This window comes from Podarcis filfolensis, assembly GCF_964270895.1.
Source record: "Podarcis filfolensis genome assembly, chromosome: 7".
NCBI classification, from domain to species: Eukaryota; Metazoa; Chordata; class Lepidosauria; order Squamata; family Lacertidae; genus Podarcis; species Podarcis filfolensis.
In genome coordinates, this window is record NC_139603.1 from 72,836,954 (window position 1) to 72,857,085 (window position 20,132).

At 41.3% G+C, this 20,132-nt stretch overlaps 1 protein-coding gene across 4 annotated transcripts in view; it reads right to left on the reverse strand.

Annotated features, from left to right (window-relative positions):
* Positions 1 to 4,241: 4,241 nt before the first annotated feature.
* CSMD3 (CUB and Sushi multiple domains 3) overlaps positions 4,242 to 20,132 on the reverse strand; it is a 584,373-nt gene continuing 568,482 nt past the window's right edge. For all 4 annotated transcript variants that reach the window (XM_083621789.1, XM_083621788.1, XM_083621791.1 and 1 more), the window contains 5 exons: positions 17,177 to 17,335; positions 13,822 to 13,934; positions 11,629 to 11,716; positions 8,389 to 8,524; positions 4,242 to 6,490 (listed from right to left, as the gene is read on the reverse strand). In XM_083621789.1, the coding sequence (XP_083477915.1) occupies positions 6,331 to 6,490; positions 8,389 to 8,524; positions 11,629 to 11,716; positions 13,822 to 13,934; positions 17,177 to 17,335 (656 nt within the window). In that variant the 3' untranslated portion in view covers positions 4,242 to 6,330. The remainder of the gene's footprint in view (positions 6,491 to 8,388; positions 8,525 to 11,628; positions 11,717 to 13,821; positions 13,935 to 17,176; positions 17,336 to 20,132) is intronic.

Sequence of the window (20,132 nt, forward strand, 5' to 3'; positions counted from 1 at the left end):
TCTAAGCTACCTCACAGGGTTGTTGTAAGGACAAAATGGAGAGGAAAGAACCATAGTTCAGAGGGAGAGGATAAGGTTTCTACTTCTCCTTGGTCAGAGAGAGAGATTTTAAAAGAGGAGCAATGACTTGGAAGGAAAGTGTATAGCTAAGGGCTTCAGGGGTTAACAGTGAACTTCTCTTGACAAATACCCCCAACCCTGCCATTCTTTGACGCAAGCTCTGGTTGCAAGGGTCACCACAGAGCCACCTAAGTTGCAAACCTGGGCCAAATCTTTTAGCATTATTTTTTTGGCGAGCACATTTATAGTCTGCTTTTCAGAGCCAGATGGACGACTGAAGTGGCCTCCAGATAAAAATGCACAAGAAAATACAAGCCTGTTGTTGTTGTTTCAAACGAGCAATGTCAAACAGTAATTTGAGTTCCTGTCATTATCATCTTCCAGGCTCTAAATCAAGGCTCACAAATAATCACACTACTCTCACAGTCTTGGTCCTCAGGATGTGAGGACAACAGGTCTGTGATGAATTAAACCATTAAAGACTGAAGAAAGTTAGGGAAATGGCACTAAGTGGCCTTTAAAATATTTCCAGTTGCAGAGCTGGGGTGCTCTAATAATTGGGGTGTGTGGTTGCAATCCTCAGAGCATTACTCAAATGAAGTTTCAGCTCAGTTATTACTGAATGAAACTATTAAGATTCTTGGTATTTACCAGTGAATAAAGGAAGCAGCGGTGTTAAAAAGAGAACTGAATTAGGGGCCACATCTATTGCTTCCCTCAATGGTTTTAACATACTATTTAGCAGAAAAACCGGACCCACAGCCACACTCAACATTCCCCATGGGAGCTTGAGCTAGGGCAGGGCCAATTCGCCAAATATTATTCTAGGGAGGAAATTCAAGGAGAGCCTCAAAAAGTCTGTTTGAAGAATGTTGACCAGCAAATGGTTTTTCTAGGGAATTTCAGCCCAGCTTTTAAACACACACACACACACACACACACGCCAACACCAAAGTGTGCACAATGGATTTTTTTTTTGGGGGGGGGAATCAATGATTATAGTAAAAGGCCTTTCAAGCAAGTAACACGTTACAGTACAACTTTCTCCCCAAGCAATTGATTCAAGTAGTACAGCATTTACTGGAGGTGCAGGATGTTGATTCTTATGAAATCTGCAAAAGGAGAGTAGATGCTCTTTTGAGCTGGGAAGAAAGAAGCAAACGTAGACAGAGGAGCAGGACCCCATGGGGGATGCGTTGCTTATTTTCTCCAAACTCCTTTCATTTCTTACAATTTTGTTGTGCTCCCTGCCACCCACTTCCAAACCTTTTTCATGAGACAACTGTGTGGCATAGGGGAGGAGAGGAGAATGGATTGTAGAGCTGCTTTTTCCTGCACCTCCTCACATTCTGAGGCTCAAAACTGAGAGGCCCTATGCTATATCAAGTCTATATCATTACTAAAAACGCATTAAGCAAAACATGGGTCCCTAAACTGTAGTTTATGTAAATCTGGTGTGGTTATTTCTTACCTACAGTGCAACCCACACTAGTTGGGTAACATTGCCCCCCTGTGCCAACCATATCCACACACACCCGTGCTTGGACGTGTCAGCCACAGAATGGTGTTCTGTCTCTTTCATTAACAAATCCACATTTAGTTTTTTGGACTGCAGCCTGGGAAAACAGTATAACAATTGTCAATAATCAATCTCGGCAGCAAAAAAAGGTTAGAATGTTCATAGCAATTTATTGGGCTGTCTGGCTCAAATATTCTAGGAGAGAGAAAAATTGCCATTTTAAAGAAATACGGCTTAGCAGTTTTGATGGCTTCTTTCTCCCCTCCTCCCCTTGGGTGACCTTTACAATGTCTGCATTTTCTAGGCCTGATTTCTTCTTGGCTGTGCAATAAAAAAATACATTCTTTTTATGGACAACTATAGCTCATCCACAATGAACTTAATAGTACTTAAAATTCATCCTTCAGCTCCATAATCTTTTAGCACTGAACACCGGGTGTTCTGACTCCCACAGATACGTTCATTGCTAGAAACATTTGTGGGTTGCAGTTCTCTGCAAAAGGTATTGCCTCAATTATGGATCAATACACGCTAACGGTGGTGCAATCTAAAACAATGAAACGTATAGTTCTAGGGCCCATTTTTTGATGAAATGATATCAACTACTTCTACAATTATTCTTTTTGGTATTTAAAAGCAAAGCAACACCCCTCCCCCTCCAATCTGTGTTGAGTACTTACTGGCTAAAATATTACTACTTGCCTCATAATCTGCGCAATCACTGCCTGTTTTAAAGCATCACAACTATTCAAAATAAGTAGCTTTTGGACATCCAATTAAAACATAAGGGGCGGTATCCAACTAAGCATGGCTGAGTTAAGTCCACTGATTTCACTGCGTTTACTTTGAATAAAACTTAGTAGAATCCCTCTCTCTTACCCTGTTACAGTTGAGCCAAGCTGCATAGTTGTTTATTAAACTTATTAGATGCTTGTCACCCAAAGAGTCTCCAGGCAACTTACACTGAAAAATATAGATAAATACATTATACCACTGCAACACAGTGGGGGACAGGTCTGTATCTGAAACACACTGAAAGATTTTGTTTCATGAGGTGACAGATGGCATTCAGCAGGTTATCTCTTATGTAGGGCCTGTATAGGGGCCTAGAATAGCTTAATAGCTAACATTAGAATCCTTTTGCTAACCGTTCATAGAAATGTATTAGTCAGGGGTGGAGCTGAACATAATCTTAAAATTGAGCTGCCCTGGCCCATTAAAAAATAAATTTAGGAAGCCAAAACTGCCTCAGCTCCTAGGAGTCAATGTCTATGTCAGAAAGTTATGACACTGGACAGCTGCCACGCAACTTAGGTCCATGAGGTTAGCATGGGGACTAACTCCCTTGGCTCTTAGCCAATCCTTTGAAGTCATGTGCTGGCTTTCTAATCATCAGTCACAAAGAGGGAAAGTTTGGGGACATCATCTTAAGTCACTGTAAGGAGTGTCTCCATTGCCCCGGAGTGGATTTCCCAGCAACTGAAAAAAATGGGCCACAAGATTTCTAACTCTCTATTATGTGAGCTGTGTATTCTCATTTTAGCAGATGAAGCCTGTTAAGGTGCATGTTTGACTTTTATTTTATTGCCAAGCTGAATTAAAAAAGAACCCCTTGGCAAGGCCAGGGCCATGGCACAGTGGGGAAACACTGCTTTAATTCCTGGCACTTCCAGGTAAGGTTGAGAGACTCTGACTGAACACTGGAGGGTTGTCAACAATACAAAGCAGGATGGACATGTTGGATTAGCCAGAGGCAAGATTGACCATGAGGTTTTGTGAGTAAGGCTTTCAATTTGGTTCTGCTTTTCTGCTTTGAAAATAACCTATTCACTTTCTTGAATTAGGCATAGTGCTAGCTGAATGGGTGCTTGGGGTCCCCCCTGCCACTGTTACTCCAGCAAAGCTGCAAAATTGTATGCACAAGCTTCCACTTTCAACTAAGAGTGGTTTGCTGTGTCCTCCTAACTAGGACAAAGTGGTTAGTTTAAATCAAAGGTGGATAACTGCATCATTCTAACTACTTTGAACTTATGTCTGTTATCTTTGCTTTCCTTCCATGCTTATGAACTGCACAACTTGAGCCTTTGGGGAGGGGAATGCAAAATTGTCAAATTTGCATGTGGAATTCCATTATTCTCCAAGCCTGGAATGATTCCAAATCTTCTATTGTAAAGGATACTCAGTGTTACAAAAGCAATTATCCATTTTTATTTTGTTTACATTGCACTGAAAATTTACATCATACTTTTACAAATCCCCTTTTTTCATAAAAATAGACTTCTTTACAAAAGTGTATGCATTAATATAAGAGGAGTAGCCAGTTGCAGAAGAAACAAGATTTTAAACAAGATCTCAAATGTATTAACCTTAACATTAATGAGTGAATCATCATTATTGCAATCATTTGAATAAACAAGAATAAATAACAAAGTGATGGTATAAAATATAAAAATGGCATTCTTTTAGTAGAAGACAGTTTCTGGACAAAACTGTATGAATTCTGAAAACAAAAAGGCTGTAAAATGGTTTATAAGAAATTCATCAAACACCATAGAAATTCAAGCAGCAATCCGGGGTACAATGATGGATTTGGGGCAGGAGGGAAGGGGAGATGGTTTGTTTGTTTTTGGTAGGCACTCTCTATAATGTTGATTTTAAAAAAAAAAACACTTTGATTTTTCACAGAGTTATTCATGTCTGGGAAGAGACAGTAGTACCAAATAATTAACACCAGCTAATGTACAGCATTGATGACTCCCAAATGGTTTCATGCTATAAAAGGAAGACAATGAACTATGACATGGAAACTACTCAGACTGTCATTTCATAATTCAGTTACAAAACTATAATCAAAACAAAAATCACATTCCTTCTATGAGAGTGAAATAGACCTGTGATGACTTGAACCCAACTTAGAAGAAAGTAGGATTTGAAGGAACTGATTATTTTGCTTCCTGTACCCTTATTTACATTGCACTGTTGCAACAGAACAAATCGTAACTGAATAGGATTTGTCTCTCAAACATGAATACTGATTTATATTCCAAAACAAACACAAACTTCCCAAATTAGAATGAGGCAGGTTTTGTTGGGACTTAAAACCAAAACCTGTTGAATTCAGTAGGAAACTTCTACCAGTGTGCTGCAAATTAATGGTCACAAGGAAATTGGAATCACACAAACGGAAATCTGAAGGGCCAATTTCAATCCCAGTATTTTTGCTATGTGAATTGTTTTACATAATCTGTATTTAAAACATTTGTGCTGGCATAACCATTTGAAGACACAGAAATGCCTGGCACGGCTTTGGCAAAGCTTTTAGTATACACCCGCCCAAACACATTATTTATTGGCACAGCATACTACAATGAAACAAATAATGTACCGCAAAATAATCCCAATCAACAGAATGGAGTGGAGCAGACATGTGGGTTCTGCTCTTGTAGGATATCCCTTTATTTTCAATGAGAGGACAGATCCATGCACATCATTGTGCCCTCCTATATTGGGAAGACCCAGAGAACAAGATTGCTCCTTTGGTGCATCAAAGCGATAAAGACATTAATGGATCAAAGTGCATCTTGTAGTCGCTGCAGATTTACTGGCCTGTGTTTAGCATTTAACACAGAGTGGAAGCAGGACCTGTAACACTGCTGAAACTCACAATTTCAAAGGATCTGAATTTTAATGCTTAATATCCTTTATCATTTTGGTGTGCGGTGTTGTAATATGTTGTTCGTCTTGTGTGAAAATTTCAAAATAGGAGAAACTGGGGTTGCTAGGGCAAAAAGCGTGTTAATTGGATATTTTCACAAATTGTCCTCTGAAACGACGAGTACTGCAGCATTACGGATCCTAGATTGTTAAGTAGTACAGTGTGTCCCAACTCTTTTTATACTGCTGTCGGATTGGTGGCTGCTGGGAAAGGAAATGTCAACCTGTGAAGAGGAAGAAAAATGCAGCAGCTCCTTGTAGCCCACTGTAGCAGGAGATGTTAGCATGAAGAACAATGAAGGCAGAAATGGAGCAAGGAATTTAAATTCATGAAACAAAAGAACCTGAGAACGTGACACTTAATTATCCCACCGTGGCACAGAAATAATAGGTTGCACTAGCAAGCTCAAGCCGATTAATGGCCGTGACATAATCTTAGAAATTCAAAGGTACAGGGTGTGAGCCGTGTGATGTTCTTTAAAGGGAGGTACAATTGAGAGAATGGGACCCAATTCTAACTGTTGAGGGAATGATGTAGCTCATGACTCTTGCTCCTTCCTGTAAATATAACTCTTAATTTCTACCATATATCATTTGTTTTGTTCTTTTAAACCCAGTCCCTCTAGCATAGTTTATAAAGCACAGAAGTACTGATAGTGGATGCTCCTCCAATATATGCAAATATGTTTTATTTATTTTTTAATTTTATTTTTTTTAGAATAATCTCCTTTTTTTAAAAAAAGCAAATAAACTGTGAGTAAGCACTCCTAGAGTGCAGCACATTTTCTGTAAAACACTCCACGGTAACCATGAAGTCAATATAGTTTTTTTTTTCCAGTTTATGAAAGAAAAAAGAAAAGGAAAAAAAGAAATCCTCTCTTGTCTCTCTGTCTCGTCCTCAGGAGAAGGTGACCCCGGAAATCCTGAAAAGTGTGCTTTAATTTCATTTTTTGTTTTTGTTTTACACCAGTGAACGATGTGTGCACTGTGGTGTTGTGTTTCAATTTTCACATCTCTGAAGTCAAGCCGTCGCAATGTTATACCATTGTGCAGACTGTGTTCAAGTTGGGATCAAATCGTACAGCCTTCCCCTCGACAGACTTTGCATTCGTGTCATACATGGGGTTTTCAAAAGCAGCTTGCCCATTGTTATTTTCATGTACAGAGCATCCTGTATACTGTGTTTTAGGTGCAGTTCTGTTGAGGAAGGCAGACAATAAAGAAAACAAAATTATTTGTGTAATGAAAGAATTTATAACTTGCTTTTTTTCGAGGCAAGGTGTAAATTCAACAGAGGGCAACAGACTGGATGTCTGAAAGAAGTCTACAATTGTCAGCATAACTTGATAATGAGTAAATTGTCAATGACAACTGTGGAGCAACTCTCCATAATAAAATATAACAGGCATAGGACTTTTCTAAGCACTTACAAGCTGGTAAACTATGTGGGATGTAAGATAAATTATACAAGAAATATGAGTCACAATACTGTAAATGTCAAAAGCAAAATATAGGCAATATGTGAAGTACACAGCATCCCCTTTTTATTGCTCTGTCCTGAGTTGCCGAGAAATTTGAATAACCTTGTTCCTCTCTTCGAGAGAATAATTTACAACAACAATTTAAACAGAGCAAGTAAAGGTATAATGTAAGACAATAACCTTGCCTATCAAGCATCCCTGACAGTTCTTAAATGAGGTTAGTATATGCATGCACTAGACTGAATGTTTTTCAAGAGAGCTCTTAATTTATCTTGAATAGAATAATGGGGCCTACAGGCACTAAATAATTCAATTTAATGATAATAGTGAAGATGGGGCCAAAGCCATCCAGGGCAAATATTGCTACTGCCTTTGACTTCCTCAAGGCCTCTTTTTCTGGTTGGGTAGGAATACTAAGGTTTTGAAATTGGGTCTCATCACAAAGATTTGTGTCGTCAATACCATTAAAGGCCCTAGAACGGATAACTGAACAGTTGGTCTCTGAGCATTTAGAAAAGGATGCTGTGATTACTAAGACCCAGCATGGGTTTCTCAAGAACAAGGCATGCCAGATGAACCTCATTTCTTTTGTTAACAGTGTTACAAGCTTGGTGGGGAATGCTGTGGATGTAGTGTATCTTAGTAGACCACAAGCTTAAAATGAGTCAACAGTGATACATCAGCAAAAAAAAAATCTAAAGCTATTCTAGGCTGTATTGTGTCACAATCAAGGAACATAATAGAACCACTCTATTCCACCTTGATCAGGCCAGTACTGTGTCTAATTCCAGGCACCAGAATTTAATGACACTGACAAGCTCGAATGTATGCCGTATGAGGAACAGTTGAGGGAGTTGGGTATGTTTAGCCTGAATAAGAGGAAACTGAGAGGAGATATGAGAGTCATCTTCAAATATCTAAAGGGCTGTCACATGGAAGATGGAGCAAGCTTGTTTTCTCCTGCTCTGGAAGGTAGGACTTGGACCAGTGGCTTCAAGTTACAAGAAAGGAGAGTCTGACTAAACATCAGGGAACATTTACTGATGATAAATGAGAGCCAGTGTGGGGTAGTGGTTAAGAGCGGTAGTCTCGTAATCTGGGGAACCGGGTTCGCGTCCCCGCTCCTCCACATGCAGCTGCTGGGTGACCTTGGGCCAGTCACACTTCTCTGAAGTCTCTCAGCCCCACTCACCTCACAGAGTGTTTGTTGTGGTGGAGGAAGGGAAAGGAGAATGTTAGCCGCTTTGAGACTCCTTAAAGGGAGTGAAAGGCGGGATATCAAATCCAAACTCTTCTTGATAAGAGCTGTTAAACAGCTAGAGGGGGCAGCATTTTCCTCTCCCCATTGGTATGTGTTAGAGAACAATAGACTGGGGGCAAGTCTTGAAATGGAAAGAAGATATAATGAACGCCCAGCTTAGGACCATCAAACTAAAAGCATGTAGAGTGGAATTGCCCTATTAACACATCTCTTGCTCACCTTCCCCTCTAACTCACCTTCCCTTCTTCCAGGTAAGCACTGAGATCTACATAATGGAATCTGCCTTAAACATCCAGCTCTAAACTTCATACAGCAAACACACACACAAAGAGAGAGTTTACATTCATACTCACCTTTGTTTATAAAGGTAAAACCCAAATCCTGCTAATATAAGGGCAAAGAAAGGCACAAGAATAGCAATAGCCACTGAACTGCTGTTTGTACCATGTGGTTGATTTGACGAATTTGAACCTTCAGACATGTTGAGTCCTGGAAGGAAACACAGAGGCACAATTATTTCTGTTACCCACTGTCATGCTTCTCATTCCAAAAATTTCACTCTACCATGGAATAAAACAGTAAAAACAAGAGAAGCTGATGTTCATGAGTTCTACAGCTACAGTCTGCTAATAACAACACCCTGAAGATCCCGGGCCCCAGGGAGGTCAGACTTGCCTCGACCAGAGCCAGGGCCTTTTCAGTCGTGGCCCCGGCCTGGTGGAACACACTCTCACAAGAGACCAGGGCCCTGCGAGATTTGACATCTTTTTGCAGGGCCTGCCAGATGGAGCTTTTCCGCCAAGCCTTTGGCCAGGCTTCAGTCTGACTCATTTTCTCTTTGTATAAGAACAAGCATGAAGGAGGTTTCCCAGCCCACTCACAGGTCCTTATAATATCAGTGGAAACAGCTGGTCCTGGTGAGAATTAACCGCTTTCAATTTAACCTGAGGACTGCCATTTGTTTAGTTTATTTTTAATTATAAGTTATTCAAATTAATTTTGGGATGCATTTTAATCGATTACTTGCTTGTTTTTATGTATATTGTGTTATTAATATGATGTTAGCCGCTCTGAGCCCAGCACTGGCAGGGGAGGGCAGGATACAAATAAATTATTATTATTATTATTATTATTATTATTATTATTATTATCATTACTATTATTATTATTATTATTACAACAGCACATGAAATGTTGCTAGGCATAAACACCAGTTCCTGCTGTAAACATAGTGTTCCTCTTCCCAACAATGTGAAAGAAATACCTGTCCTTATTACATAGGCTGCTTACAGTAACTGGCTCATGTGTTAACAGACTAGTGGAAGCAACCAGGAAGTTAAAAACAAATCTGAAATAGGGAAAGGAAGTGGGTAAGGAATGTCTCCTCTCACTGTTTTTCCTCCTTCCTTTTTAAGGTTGGATCAGATACAAACAAGCTGGTGTAGAAATATCTTTAGGATAGAGAGCTGTCCAACCCAGTTCTTTAATATTTACAAGACTAAATAAATTGCCTCAGCTTATATTTGAGAAGTTATTCATCCCCTTTATATTGACAATAAAAATGAGAAATTGATTGTCCCTAGGAACTATAAGAACATATTTTCGCCTCCAGATAAAATTATCATAGTAGAAAGTGACCAAGCTACTTAAAAGGGATTACAGCAACTAATTCCTCTTGTAAAACTGCACAGGTTGGTCTAAACGGAATTCTACATTTAATGATATACCAGCTTCTGTCTAAAGGAAGAAACATTGCAGTACTCTAAAGATAGGCTGCAATAATTAACAGCTTAATATTTTCTCTTAACTACCTAACATTTTTGTCTTTTTTTATATGATCATGGATTCAGGTAGTAATATTTTGTTAGAGTCACAAAATTTGGAAGAAAAGATAGGCAAACAAACAACAGGCGTAGAGCAAAAAGCAACATGTCTGAATTTCAAACTCCCCACTTCTCCAGTCCTCCTCAAAAGTGATACCAAGAAATCAGGATGTCTGCATGTTAAGCCACAATACTTTAAAATACACTAATTCAGAGGCTGTTTGTAGGAAATTGGCTAGTTGCAATATTACCTTCCCCTTTGCACCTCAAAATTTTTAAAAGGGCCATCAATCAATGCCAGGTTTCAAATGCAAACTTGGATTTCAGGTAAAAATGTTTGGTTAAGCAACTTTTAGAAACTGGATGCTGATCCAACCCAGCTAGATGTGACTTAGATCCTGTGGTACTTTGATGAGAATACCATTTTTAAATATGAGAAATTTACTTATTTACTCTGCAAAGTTATACACTCTGTTGCAGCAAGAAGCCATTGATGTGCACATGGTTAAAACAGAACAAACCACAGAAACACAACCCCCTAAGGATAATGAAATCAGCTCAACGAACTAAAGCAATAAAACCATCAATGCAAACTCTAAAAACAACATCAATTTAATCAAATACAATGATGCTCTTCCATAAATGACTGGGTTACACCTTAAGGCAGTGGTGGCCAAACTCAGACCTCCAGATGTTTTGGGACTCCAGTTCCCATCATCCCTGACCACTGGTTCTGTTAGCTAGGGATGATGGGAGTTGTAGTCTCAAAACATCTGGAGGGCCAAGTTTGGTCACCACTGCCTTAAGGAAAGCCTTCCTAAACAAAATGTCTTCAGTGGGTGCATGAAGATCATCATCCAAGGTGTCTGTCCGATTTTGGCTGGAAATTGATTCCAGAGAGCTGGAGGTGCAACACTAAAGGTCTAGTTTATTGTACAAGCTAGGCATACCTCTGGGGCATATGCTATTGTCAGAAGAGCCCCATCTGAGGAGAGCAGTTGTCAGGTAGGGAAGTCCCTTAGATATCCTGGTCCTAAGTTGTTCAGGGCCCCCTCTCCCAACCAACTTAGTGCATGGAGACAATGTGGGATGAAGGGTGGAGAACAGTTTCTTTACTTTAGCTGTCATAGCCTATGGTGAACCACTTATCTAGGATTTGGCTTTTGTTGACATGCTATCTCTAACCAAAATTAGGATGATTTGTAAAGATGATGTGCCCAGGACTAAAATCTGCACATGTACACACCAGAGGCTGGCAGCAGTTAAAATCAGCATAGTCCAAGCTTCCTGTGGCCATGTACTAAGGTGACTGTAGGCATAACCAGTATTAGCTATATTTAGAATGCTTCATTCTCATAATTTAAAGTCATATTTCAGCACTCCAGCAGATGCAATCATTTTTTATCGAGAAACAACAGAACTAGAGCCATATTCAGTCATTCGGAATCCCTGTGTAGTTGATGTGCAAAGGGGAGACCAGGATCTTGCCACCATTCCCCACCACCACCACCAGACTCCACATGTCGATAGGCTATGTGTGCATACACATGTCAATAGGCTATGTGTGCATAGAATCTACAAATATGTAAATGCACATTCTCACCCTGATATCAGGGAACATGGATTTTTACGGGGTTCTCAATCATGCAGCCTTATGCACACAGAGCCAATTGATCCATGAAACCCGGGGTCCCACTCCTCACTTCACACATGAATCCCAAATGATTGCCCGGGTTTTAAAGAGTCGCAATATTAATGCATACTGGTTACCTAGTCTTTGAAGTCCAAATTGCCCATAATCTTTACCCTGGATAAATCCTTGAAAAACATAGGTAGCACCATCAGGCTCGGCGGAAACCTAAAGGGATTTTTAAAAAGAAGAGAAGTAAAGTGGATATACATACATTGGTTAAACATTAAGAAGGAGATTAGGTTCGGGCACTTAAACCGTTCAGCTCCTTGGAAATAGATTTTCCAAGCAGGAGGTAGTTGAGCTAAGAGAATATGTGGGCCGTTATAAATCTTTGTGTCTGAATTGCCTTAAAATGTGTTGTTATTTTATTAAAATCTGAGATTACTATCAGTAAAAGAGACTAGGGGAAAAATATTTATTTCAGTGTGGTTGCTATGTACATTTGTCACAAAGAACTACCACCAACAAGTTATAAATAAATTATCTAAAGCCCCCACAAAAAACTAGTCAATGTGTTATCTAAAATTGATTTTAGTACATACATACAGAGAGACACACATGGTTATCTTTCAAAGCACCTAGTGCACAGTTATTACTAAAAGGGATTTAAGTAGGTGTCAACAGGTGCTCGATGATGGAAAAGGACCTGGTGGTGCATAACTGCCATGGGCAATGACTTTTGCACCAGTTACAGCAGCAGACATAGTTTGGACTTCAGCATGCCACATTTATAAGCCATCATTGGCTTTTACATCCATTGCAATCCAGTAACATCCATTGTAATCCACTATGCACAGAGCAGTGCACAACAGCAGCTAAACAATTGCTTTCAATTTACACTGTACACTGCTAGCATTGTAACTGCCTGCTTTTCAGTGACAGCTGCTCACTGGTGTCTTCATGCGATCTGGTTTTTAGTCTCACCCACCCAGGCCATTCCTTAAAGCAGGGATGGGGAATGTGTGGCCCACCAGATATAGCTGAACTCTCCTAAGCCCTGGCCATTGGCCATACTGGCAGCATCTGATGGAGTCCAACAACATCTGGAGGGCCACATGTTCCCCATAATTGATAGGGAAGAACTGATTCAATTTACCAAAGATTAAAGTTGGGGAATCAGTGCAGGTGTAAATGTATAGAGCCTTTCCCAGTGCCACTACTGCAGTCCAAATTGCCCCCCTACCCTTTGTGATATAAAAAGATGCCAGAAGTTCCAGTCTGAGTGAATCTGTTCCACTGTTGAACAGCTTTTATAGTCAGAAAGTTCTTCCCAACATTTAGTCGGAATCTCCCTTTTTTTGTGTAACACGAATCCATTGCTTTGGGTCCTCACCCCTACTAGAATAGGGGCAGGAAAACCATGATATCACACCTTTGCTTAGCTTAGCTACACTGCTGCTAAAAAAAACTATGAATTTTCCTGTGCTAATGTATACCTAGAAATGCCGCCATGTTGATTTCAGATTGAAAAAACTAGAAGATGCAGGTTTTTGCTTGTTGTCCATACTGAACCAGAGTGTTGCCATTGTAACAAATCTAGGTTTTGTCCTTACAGATAGAATATGTTTCACCCATTGTAGAAGGAACAATTTGTGCTCCCGACAGCTGGAAATTCTCTGCCAGTTAGTGATGCCAATACTGAAGTAAATGGGCCAGTTATCTGACTTGATATAAGGCGGCTTCCTCAAGGGTCCCATGAAGCATCACAGCACTCCATACAACACTTCTGATGTCTTCTGCCACCACAGACTGTGATGCTATTGCTGATTCTGGCCCATGGCTCTCATGCAACACAATGCCTAATTCTGGGTTGTACCTTATGCCCTTCCTGAAGTTAAGTTCCAGGCAATAGGATCGGTCTGTAGTCCTACAAACCACTTACTCCATCGGGCTGCTATGGATAAAGCAGCTTACTTTCAGTGTAAAAATGCAAAGCAACTGAACAGGAAAGCATCTCATGCTCTTACAATAAAGTGTTGATGCAGACGTGTTTTTCAAAGAAATGAACAAGTGCCTGCTCAAACTGTAAGTACTATTTAAGAATAATTCTACCTTTGAAACCAGTCAGTGGCATTTCCCCAGACCTTTCAGAATGCCACTACATTCTAGCACCAACGTTTGTTCTTGCCCTGTCAGCATCCGTCTGTATGATCCCATTTTTCAGCATTGCTAATTAAACTTTCATTTCTAAAATGTCTTTTTTCTGGTCTCATGCACAAGCCATCATTTCCTATTAAGAAAGTATTGGATTTTGCTGGAACTATACTCACAAAGCCATCCATAGCCCATTTTTCCTCCTTCAGTTTGTTCACAGAAGTATGGGATGGTGCTTTAATGAGATAGATATGGAGCATTAAACGGGCTTCTTGGCTTTTATACACCCCTGTAAAATATAAAAGTAGTTGATCTGTGCCACTTGTAAGTAATTTGAGCTAAGAAAAATACCTTCAAATCTCCCACAGGAAGTCCTTACAATCACACAGGCAAGGTGTGAAGGTCAACGATTTACATTTTGCTCAGATAGTTAACAATGGATTAGAAAAAATATCTGTTAGAGTAATTACACATTCAGATTAGCAGTGTGGAATGTTGGCCATCTATCTGTTCATCTCTGCCATGAGTCCTGAGGGATTGCTGGGCTCAGGAGAGGACCAGCAGGCTGAAATGCAGACAATGGAGGAAGATAACAGCGAGGAACAGGATGATGATGGGGGAGGGGGCTGATATTAGGAAACTGAGGCTATAGATCTTCACTTCCCCCACTCAGGAGATGACTCCCCTTTTTCTTGCCAGGGAAAGGAAGTCTGTTCACCAGTCAGCCAAACCTCAACAGTTTTCCGGCTGTTTCCCCAGTGCCACGGCTAGCCACATCATCTGTGTTGGGGACAGCCCCAGCCAATCTGCTGCCAGGGTGGGTGTGGCCACAGGCCATTTACCGTATTTTTTGCTCTATAAGACACACTTTTTCCCTTTCAAAAATTAAGGGGAAATGTGTGTGCATCTTATGGAGCGAATGCAGGCTCCTTGGCTTCAGTGATAGCAACGTGAAGCCTCTGAAGCGCAGAGGGAGCGCTCCTACCATGCTCTGGAGGCTTCGCGTTGCTTTCGCTGAAGCCGCCTGAAGCCTCCGGAGCGCAGCGGAAACTCCTGCTGTGCTCCAAAGGCTTCAAGCGGCTATCCCCGAAGCCACCTGAAGCCTGAACCCTCCGGAGCGCAGCAGGAAGTCTGCTGCGCTCCAAAGGCTTCGGGTTGCCTTCACTGAAGCCTGGAGAGCAAGAGGGGTCGGTGCACACCGATCCCTCTTGCTCTCCAGGCTACACTTCGCTGGAGAGGCACTGCACAGTTTTCCCTCTCTACACAGTGCCCCTTCAGCGAAGCGGGAGGAGAAATTGAAGGGGCTCCGTTTCTCCTGCTGCTTTGCTGAAGGGGCGCTGAGCAGAGAAGGGGATATTTTTTTTCCTGTTCTCCCCCTCTAAAACAAGGTGTGTCCTATGGTTGGGTGCGTCCTATAGAGCGAAAAATACGGTAATCTCAGTGTAGCCGGCCAGCTCCCTCTTCCTTGCCTCTTTGTCGGCTCCCCCTACCCACCCATCCTCTTCTCATGCTTTGCTCTGATATGACCTTGCTATGGCAGTTGTTGGTTGCCATGTTGTTGGGACCAGGTAGGAATTTTTTTCCCTTCGCAAATTGGCACCGGCCATTTGGTTTTTGCCTGCCTAGTGGCAATCATCACAACTTTTGTGAGGTTAGGCATTGGGTAAGCCTTCATTTGGTTGGAGGGGAGGTGTTCTCTTTGCCTGACCCTCCTCAAGAAGGCTATCCTGTTAAAGGGATCCGGGGTGTGAATACTGTCCAAAGCCTGGGCATGGGCTAGGGCCATGTCACAGCCCCTTGGGGTGGTGCCACTATCTGTTGTAAGTTATAGGGTACCCCCTATCTGTAGTTTACCCTTCCATGGACTCCCTGCAGGCAGGCAAGTGTCAAGACTGGCTTTACCCCAATGCCCCAATGCCTAAGTCAAACTGCTCCCATCTGTAACCAATAAAGTTGTGGCCTATTTGAACCCATAAACCAAAATACTCCATATCAGTGTGATTTATTGTTCTCCTGGGAACTTTGTGGCTCTGGTGCCATGGCATGCAATACAGCAATGGAATTTGGAGAGGGTACCAGCTCATTTCTGGTACTGGGGGACGTGCACAGCCTGGTCACCAGCAGCACTCCCATCTCTGGGAGCAGACAACTTCTCTCCAATGCTATGACCATTTGTACACTCACCATCTGTTCTCTGCCTCAGTAAAGATCTCAAGAAAGAACATCTATCATTGTGGTCTGGGCAGAAACCAGGACAAACCTGCCCTGATTCCCCCTCTCCTCATTGCTCTTTCCCTCTGCTCTATTATCCAAAGGCTAGCAAACGTTTGGGCAACGAGTGACAGAGAATACACTCTGGGCTGGATCCAGATTAAGTTAAGGTACATTTTATGTCCCACTGAAATCAATGTGAAAAGTTAGTCAGGCCTTAAGTCTACATTGTGTTCCAATGGTTTAAATTATTATCCGTGTCTAAGCCTGATCAGCCAAGAGGCAGCACACACCCAGCTATTGCCAGATGTCTCCTTTCGCTGCCAAAGAATTACTGGGCTCAGGAAAATATTAAAAGCTGAAGTTAAACTGACAGGTTTTAGCATGATGAATGAATTATCTTCTCTGATAAATTCCTTGGATTACTTTGCCTGGCAAATTATGATGGAGCGCTACTGCAGACTCTAGCAAGGATGGCTAGGAGTAAATGGACTCTTATAAGGAGCCAGCCACTGTTGCTCCCTGCAAATTTACATTAATATCAGCCCTATTCTGTCATTCTCCACATATAAGAGCAGGGGAGGAGGACAGCACCTCTAGCACAAACCTTGCATTCTGCATAGCACTGGATTGGCAGAGATGTCTGCGTAGTAAAAAACCTATATGTGAGCAGCTACCCACATATATTTATTGATTGACTGAAATGTTTATAGACTGTGCTTCATAAAAGTATATCTAGGTGGTATATACAACATACAAAAATCATAATAAAACTAAGAAAGCATCAATAAAAATATACTTTAAATAATTAATGTCAATACTAGCTAGTTTTTTTTAAAAAGCAAACAATGCAGTTTTCAGAATACATCTGAATGAACGCGGGGCAGTTCCTGCCAAAATGCTACTAGCATGGAGTTCCACAGGGCAGAGATTGCCCCAATAATGGCTCAGTCCCTACTAACATCCAACAGACAGGGATGTGACCCACAAGAGGATCTCTGTGATCAAGGTAGAGCCAAATCAGGCCATCCTAACTTCCATGTGACTGGAACCGCTGTGTGTTCTATTGTCGTTTCAAAAACACAAAATATAATCTGAAGCAACTCATTGACTAATATAATTGTCTCTCTTCCTCTATATCACTCCATAAAGGACATTTATTTATTTATTGTGATTTTGTTTTGAAAAATACTGGGTACGGTTCAGCCATACTCGATAGCACACTCCTGTATGCGCCTACTCAGAAGTAAGCTTCACTAAATTCGCAAGCGGGGTCTGGATTGAGAAATATGAGGCCATTGCTTATTTCCATGACCTTACCTGAAAGTAGCAGCTCCATGTTGCTGTTGGTGAGTGTTGCGTTCACTCTTCCTGACGTTGCATTGAAATTTGTAACTGTCAAGGTCATGGGTTGCTTTTTGCCTTTGTAATTGTAGGAGCCTTTCCATATATAATTCTGGGCAAACACATCATCAGGAACTGTAGCGGGGAAAACATCCAAAATGTTAATGAACATAGCCATATTTGGATTGCAATAGCTCAGGTTAAAATGAGAATAGATGCTCATTCTCTCCTCTTCAATTATTTTTTGTTATTGGAAATTATATTTATGATCATCACAGAACGTAGCCCATATATACATAATGCACAGCAATGGTGCTTGAGAAAGCATCTGTGAGCTAGCCTTAACTGCATCTGTCCTAATGGAAAACTAATAATAAGTGTTACATGCATATTGAAATGATGCCGGCAAAAGACAAGATTTTAACCAACTTTTTATGCCTGCATGTAGACGGATTATATAGAGAGGATGAACTCCAGCGGGTGTCATTCTACTAACAGAGTCTATTCATCAGACATCATTCCTCTCCCCAGCAGTGCCCCCACCCAAAATTTGCTCTAGGTAGTTCCCAGACATATTCCATTTCTTAAACAGTGTGAAATCCCATTACCAAATGGAGCTGCAGAGACACCCCTGTCCTTGTAGGGTGAAAAAGTTGTGACATGTGCATGCTCAGGTCATATATGGGACTTCACAGAAACCATAAAGAAGAAAAGAGAGCATTGTTTCTCAATTAATTATTCACAAATCAAAGAATTATTAACATGTGGGAAGAAATTAAAGGAGAACTTTTAGAAGCCAAAATACAATTCTATGGGATTCCATATGTCCAACATCCACAGAGAGATATTCTGAGCATTTATGTCTCACGTGAAAGCATATACTAAATACCATGTAGATAATTCATCTGTAGCCACATTGACTGCTTAACTGATTTCCTTTTGCATGTATTACAAAAAACAACAAGAATGGGTATACATATGATGCTATACCTTTAAATTACATATATGTTTTTGGAAGATTGAGTGAGTATTAAACTCGTGGTAGGGCTGCCAAACATGTCAATTTCAGTTTCTCATTTTTCCAGTCTAACAGTCTAACCAGTGATTCATTTTTTAAAGTCCTCATGAAAAACTTGTCATGATTTCAGTGCAGATTTTGTTGCGAATCTGTGGTAAGAAATCCATGCAGAGGAAGTTGCCCCCAGTTCCAGTCACCACACAGAGGCAGTTTAAGGTCCAAATAGTTTACTGTTGTAGAAGATAAAGGCTTCAGTAATACAGTTTTGGATGTTGATATATACTCATAGCTGTAAGCTATGCACATAAAGGTAAAGGTACCCCTGCCCGTACGGGCCAGTCTTGACAGACTCTAGGGTTGTGCGCTCACCTCACTCTATAGGTCGGGAGCCAGCGCTGTCCGCAGACACTTCTGGGTCACGTGGCCAGCGTGACAAGCTGCATCTAGCGAGCCAGCGCAGCACACGGAACGCCGTTTACCTTCCCACTGGTAAGCGGTCCCTATTTATCTACTTGCACCCGGGGGTGCTTTCGAACTGCTAGGTTGGCAGGCGCTGGGACCGAATGACGGGAGCACACCCCACCGCGGGGATTCGAACCGCCAACCATGCAATCAGCAAGTCCTAGGCGCTGAGGTTTTACCCACAGCGCCACCCGCGTCCCTATGCACATGCAGATATACAAAGTACAAAGTATTTCTGTTGTCCCAGCGATTGAAGATGTAACACAGACTCCGACTCACTTCTCAAGACTCAGTGACTAACTAATGAGCTGACATGCCTTAATCACTTAAATAAATGGCACTGTGACGTTGCCATAGCAACGGTGTTGGCCGACTTTGCACCTGTTGGCTTATCCCAAGACCATGGGGTTATTTGTGCAAATGAAGAAAACTGACCCCTTCCTCCATCTCCAGTTTGTCCCACAAATTTCTCCTAAGTTTTACAAGCAATTTCCCCATATACGATGTTATTTTCACTAATATATGCCTTGTTACACATATGTTCCTGTAATATACACATTTTTGTGCACCCTTTTGTGGGTTGGAGAACAGCATTGCAAAATTTGGAGAAGGGCCAGTTTTGAAGGGTTAGCTGTGTTTCAGTTCATGCATAACTTAGGAAGTCTGAATAAGGTAGGTCTGCATTAAAATGTGGACTGAAGCAATCTCTAGCTCATGGAGCTTATTTCATAATCTCATTTAGCATCCAGATCTCAGTGCTAGAACATTACTTAGAATCATAAAGTTGGAAGGGACACTGAGGATCATGTAGTCCAGGGGTCAGCAAACTTTTTCAGCAGGGGGCCAGTCCACTGTCCCTCAGACCTTGTGGGGGGCCGGATTATATTTTGGAGGGGGAAAATGAACGGATTCCTATGCAACCCAGAGATACATTTTAAATAAAAGGACACATTCTACTCATGTAAAAACACGCTGATTCCCGGACCGTCTGCGGGCTGGATTTAGAAGATGATTGGGCCTTAGTTTGCCTATCCATTATGTAGTCCAACTCCCTACAATGCAGAAATATGCAGGTGCCCCATATGGGGATCAACCTTTGTCTTAACAGCAACGTGCTCTAACCAACTGATCCTGTATTTTAAAAGTGAAAAGCTAGTTTTTTAAAATCAGGTGCAGCCCAACCTGTTCCTGCTTTCCTTGAAGCAAGTCTTGCTGAATTCAACTTTTACACAAGTTATGCTGCGATCCTATACTTACTCACTTATTCATTGGATCATAAGCTTCACCTTCCTGCCAAGGCATACAATGTGGTTTACATTTTAAACACTACAACAAATACATTATACAAAACAAAAACAGACAGAGTCTTCTCATGCCAACTGGGAGCTGATGGTATATGTGCTATGTGGCATGAGCTCAGGACATACAGGTTTTCATCAGCCCCCAAGGCTG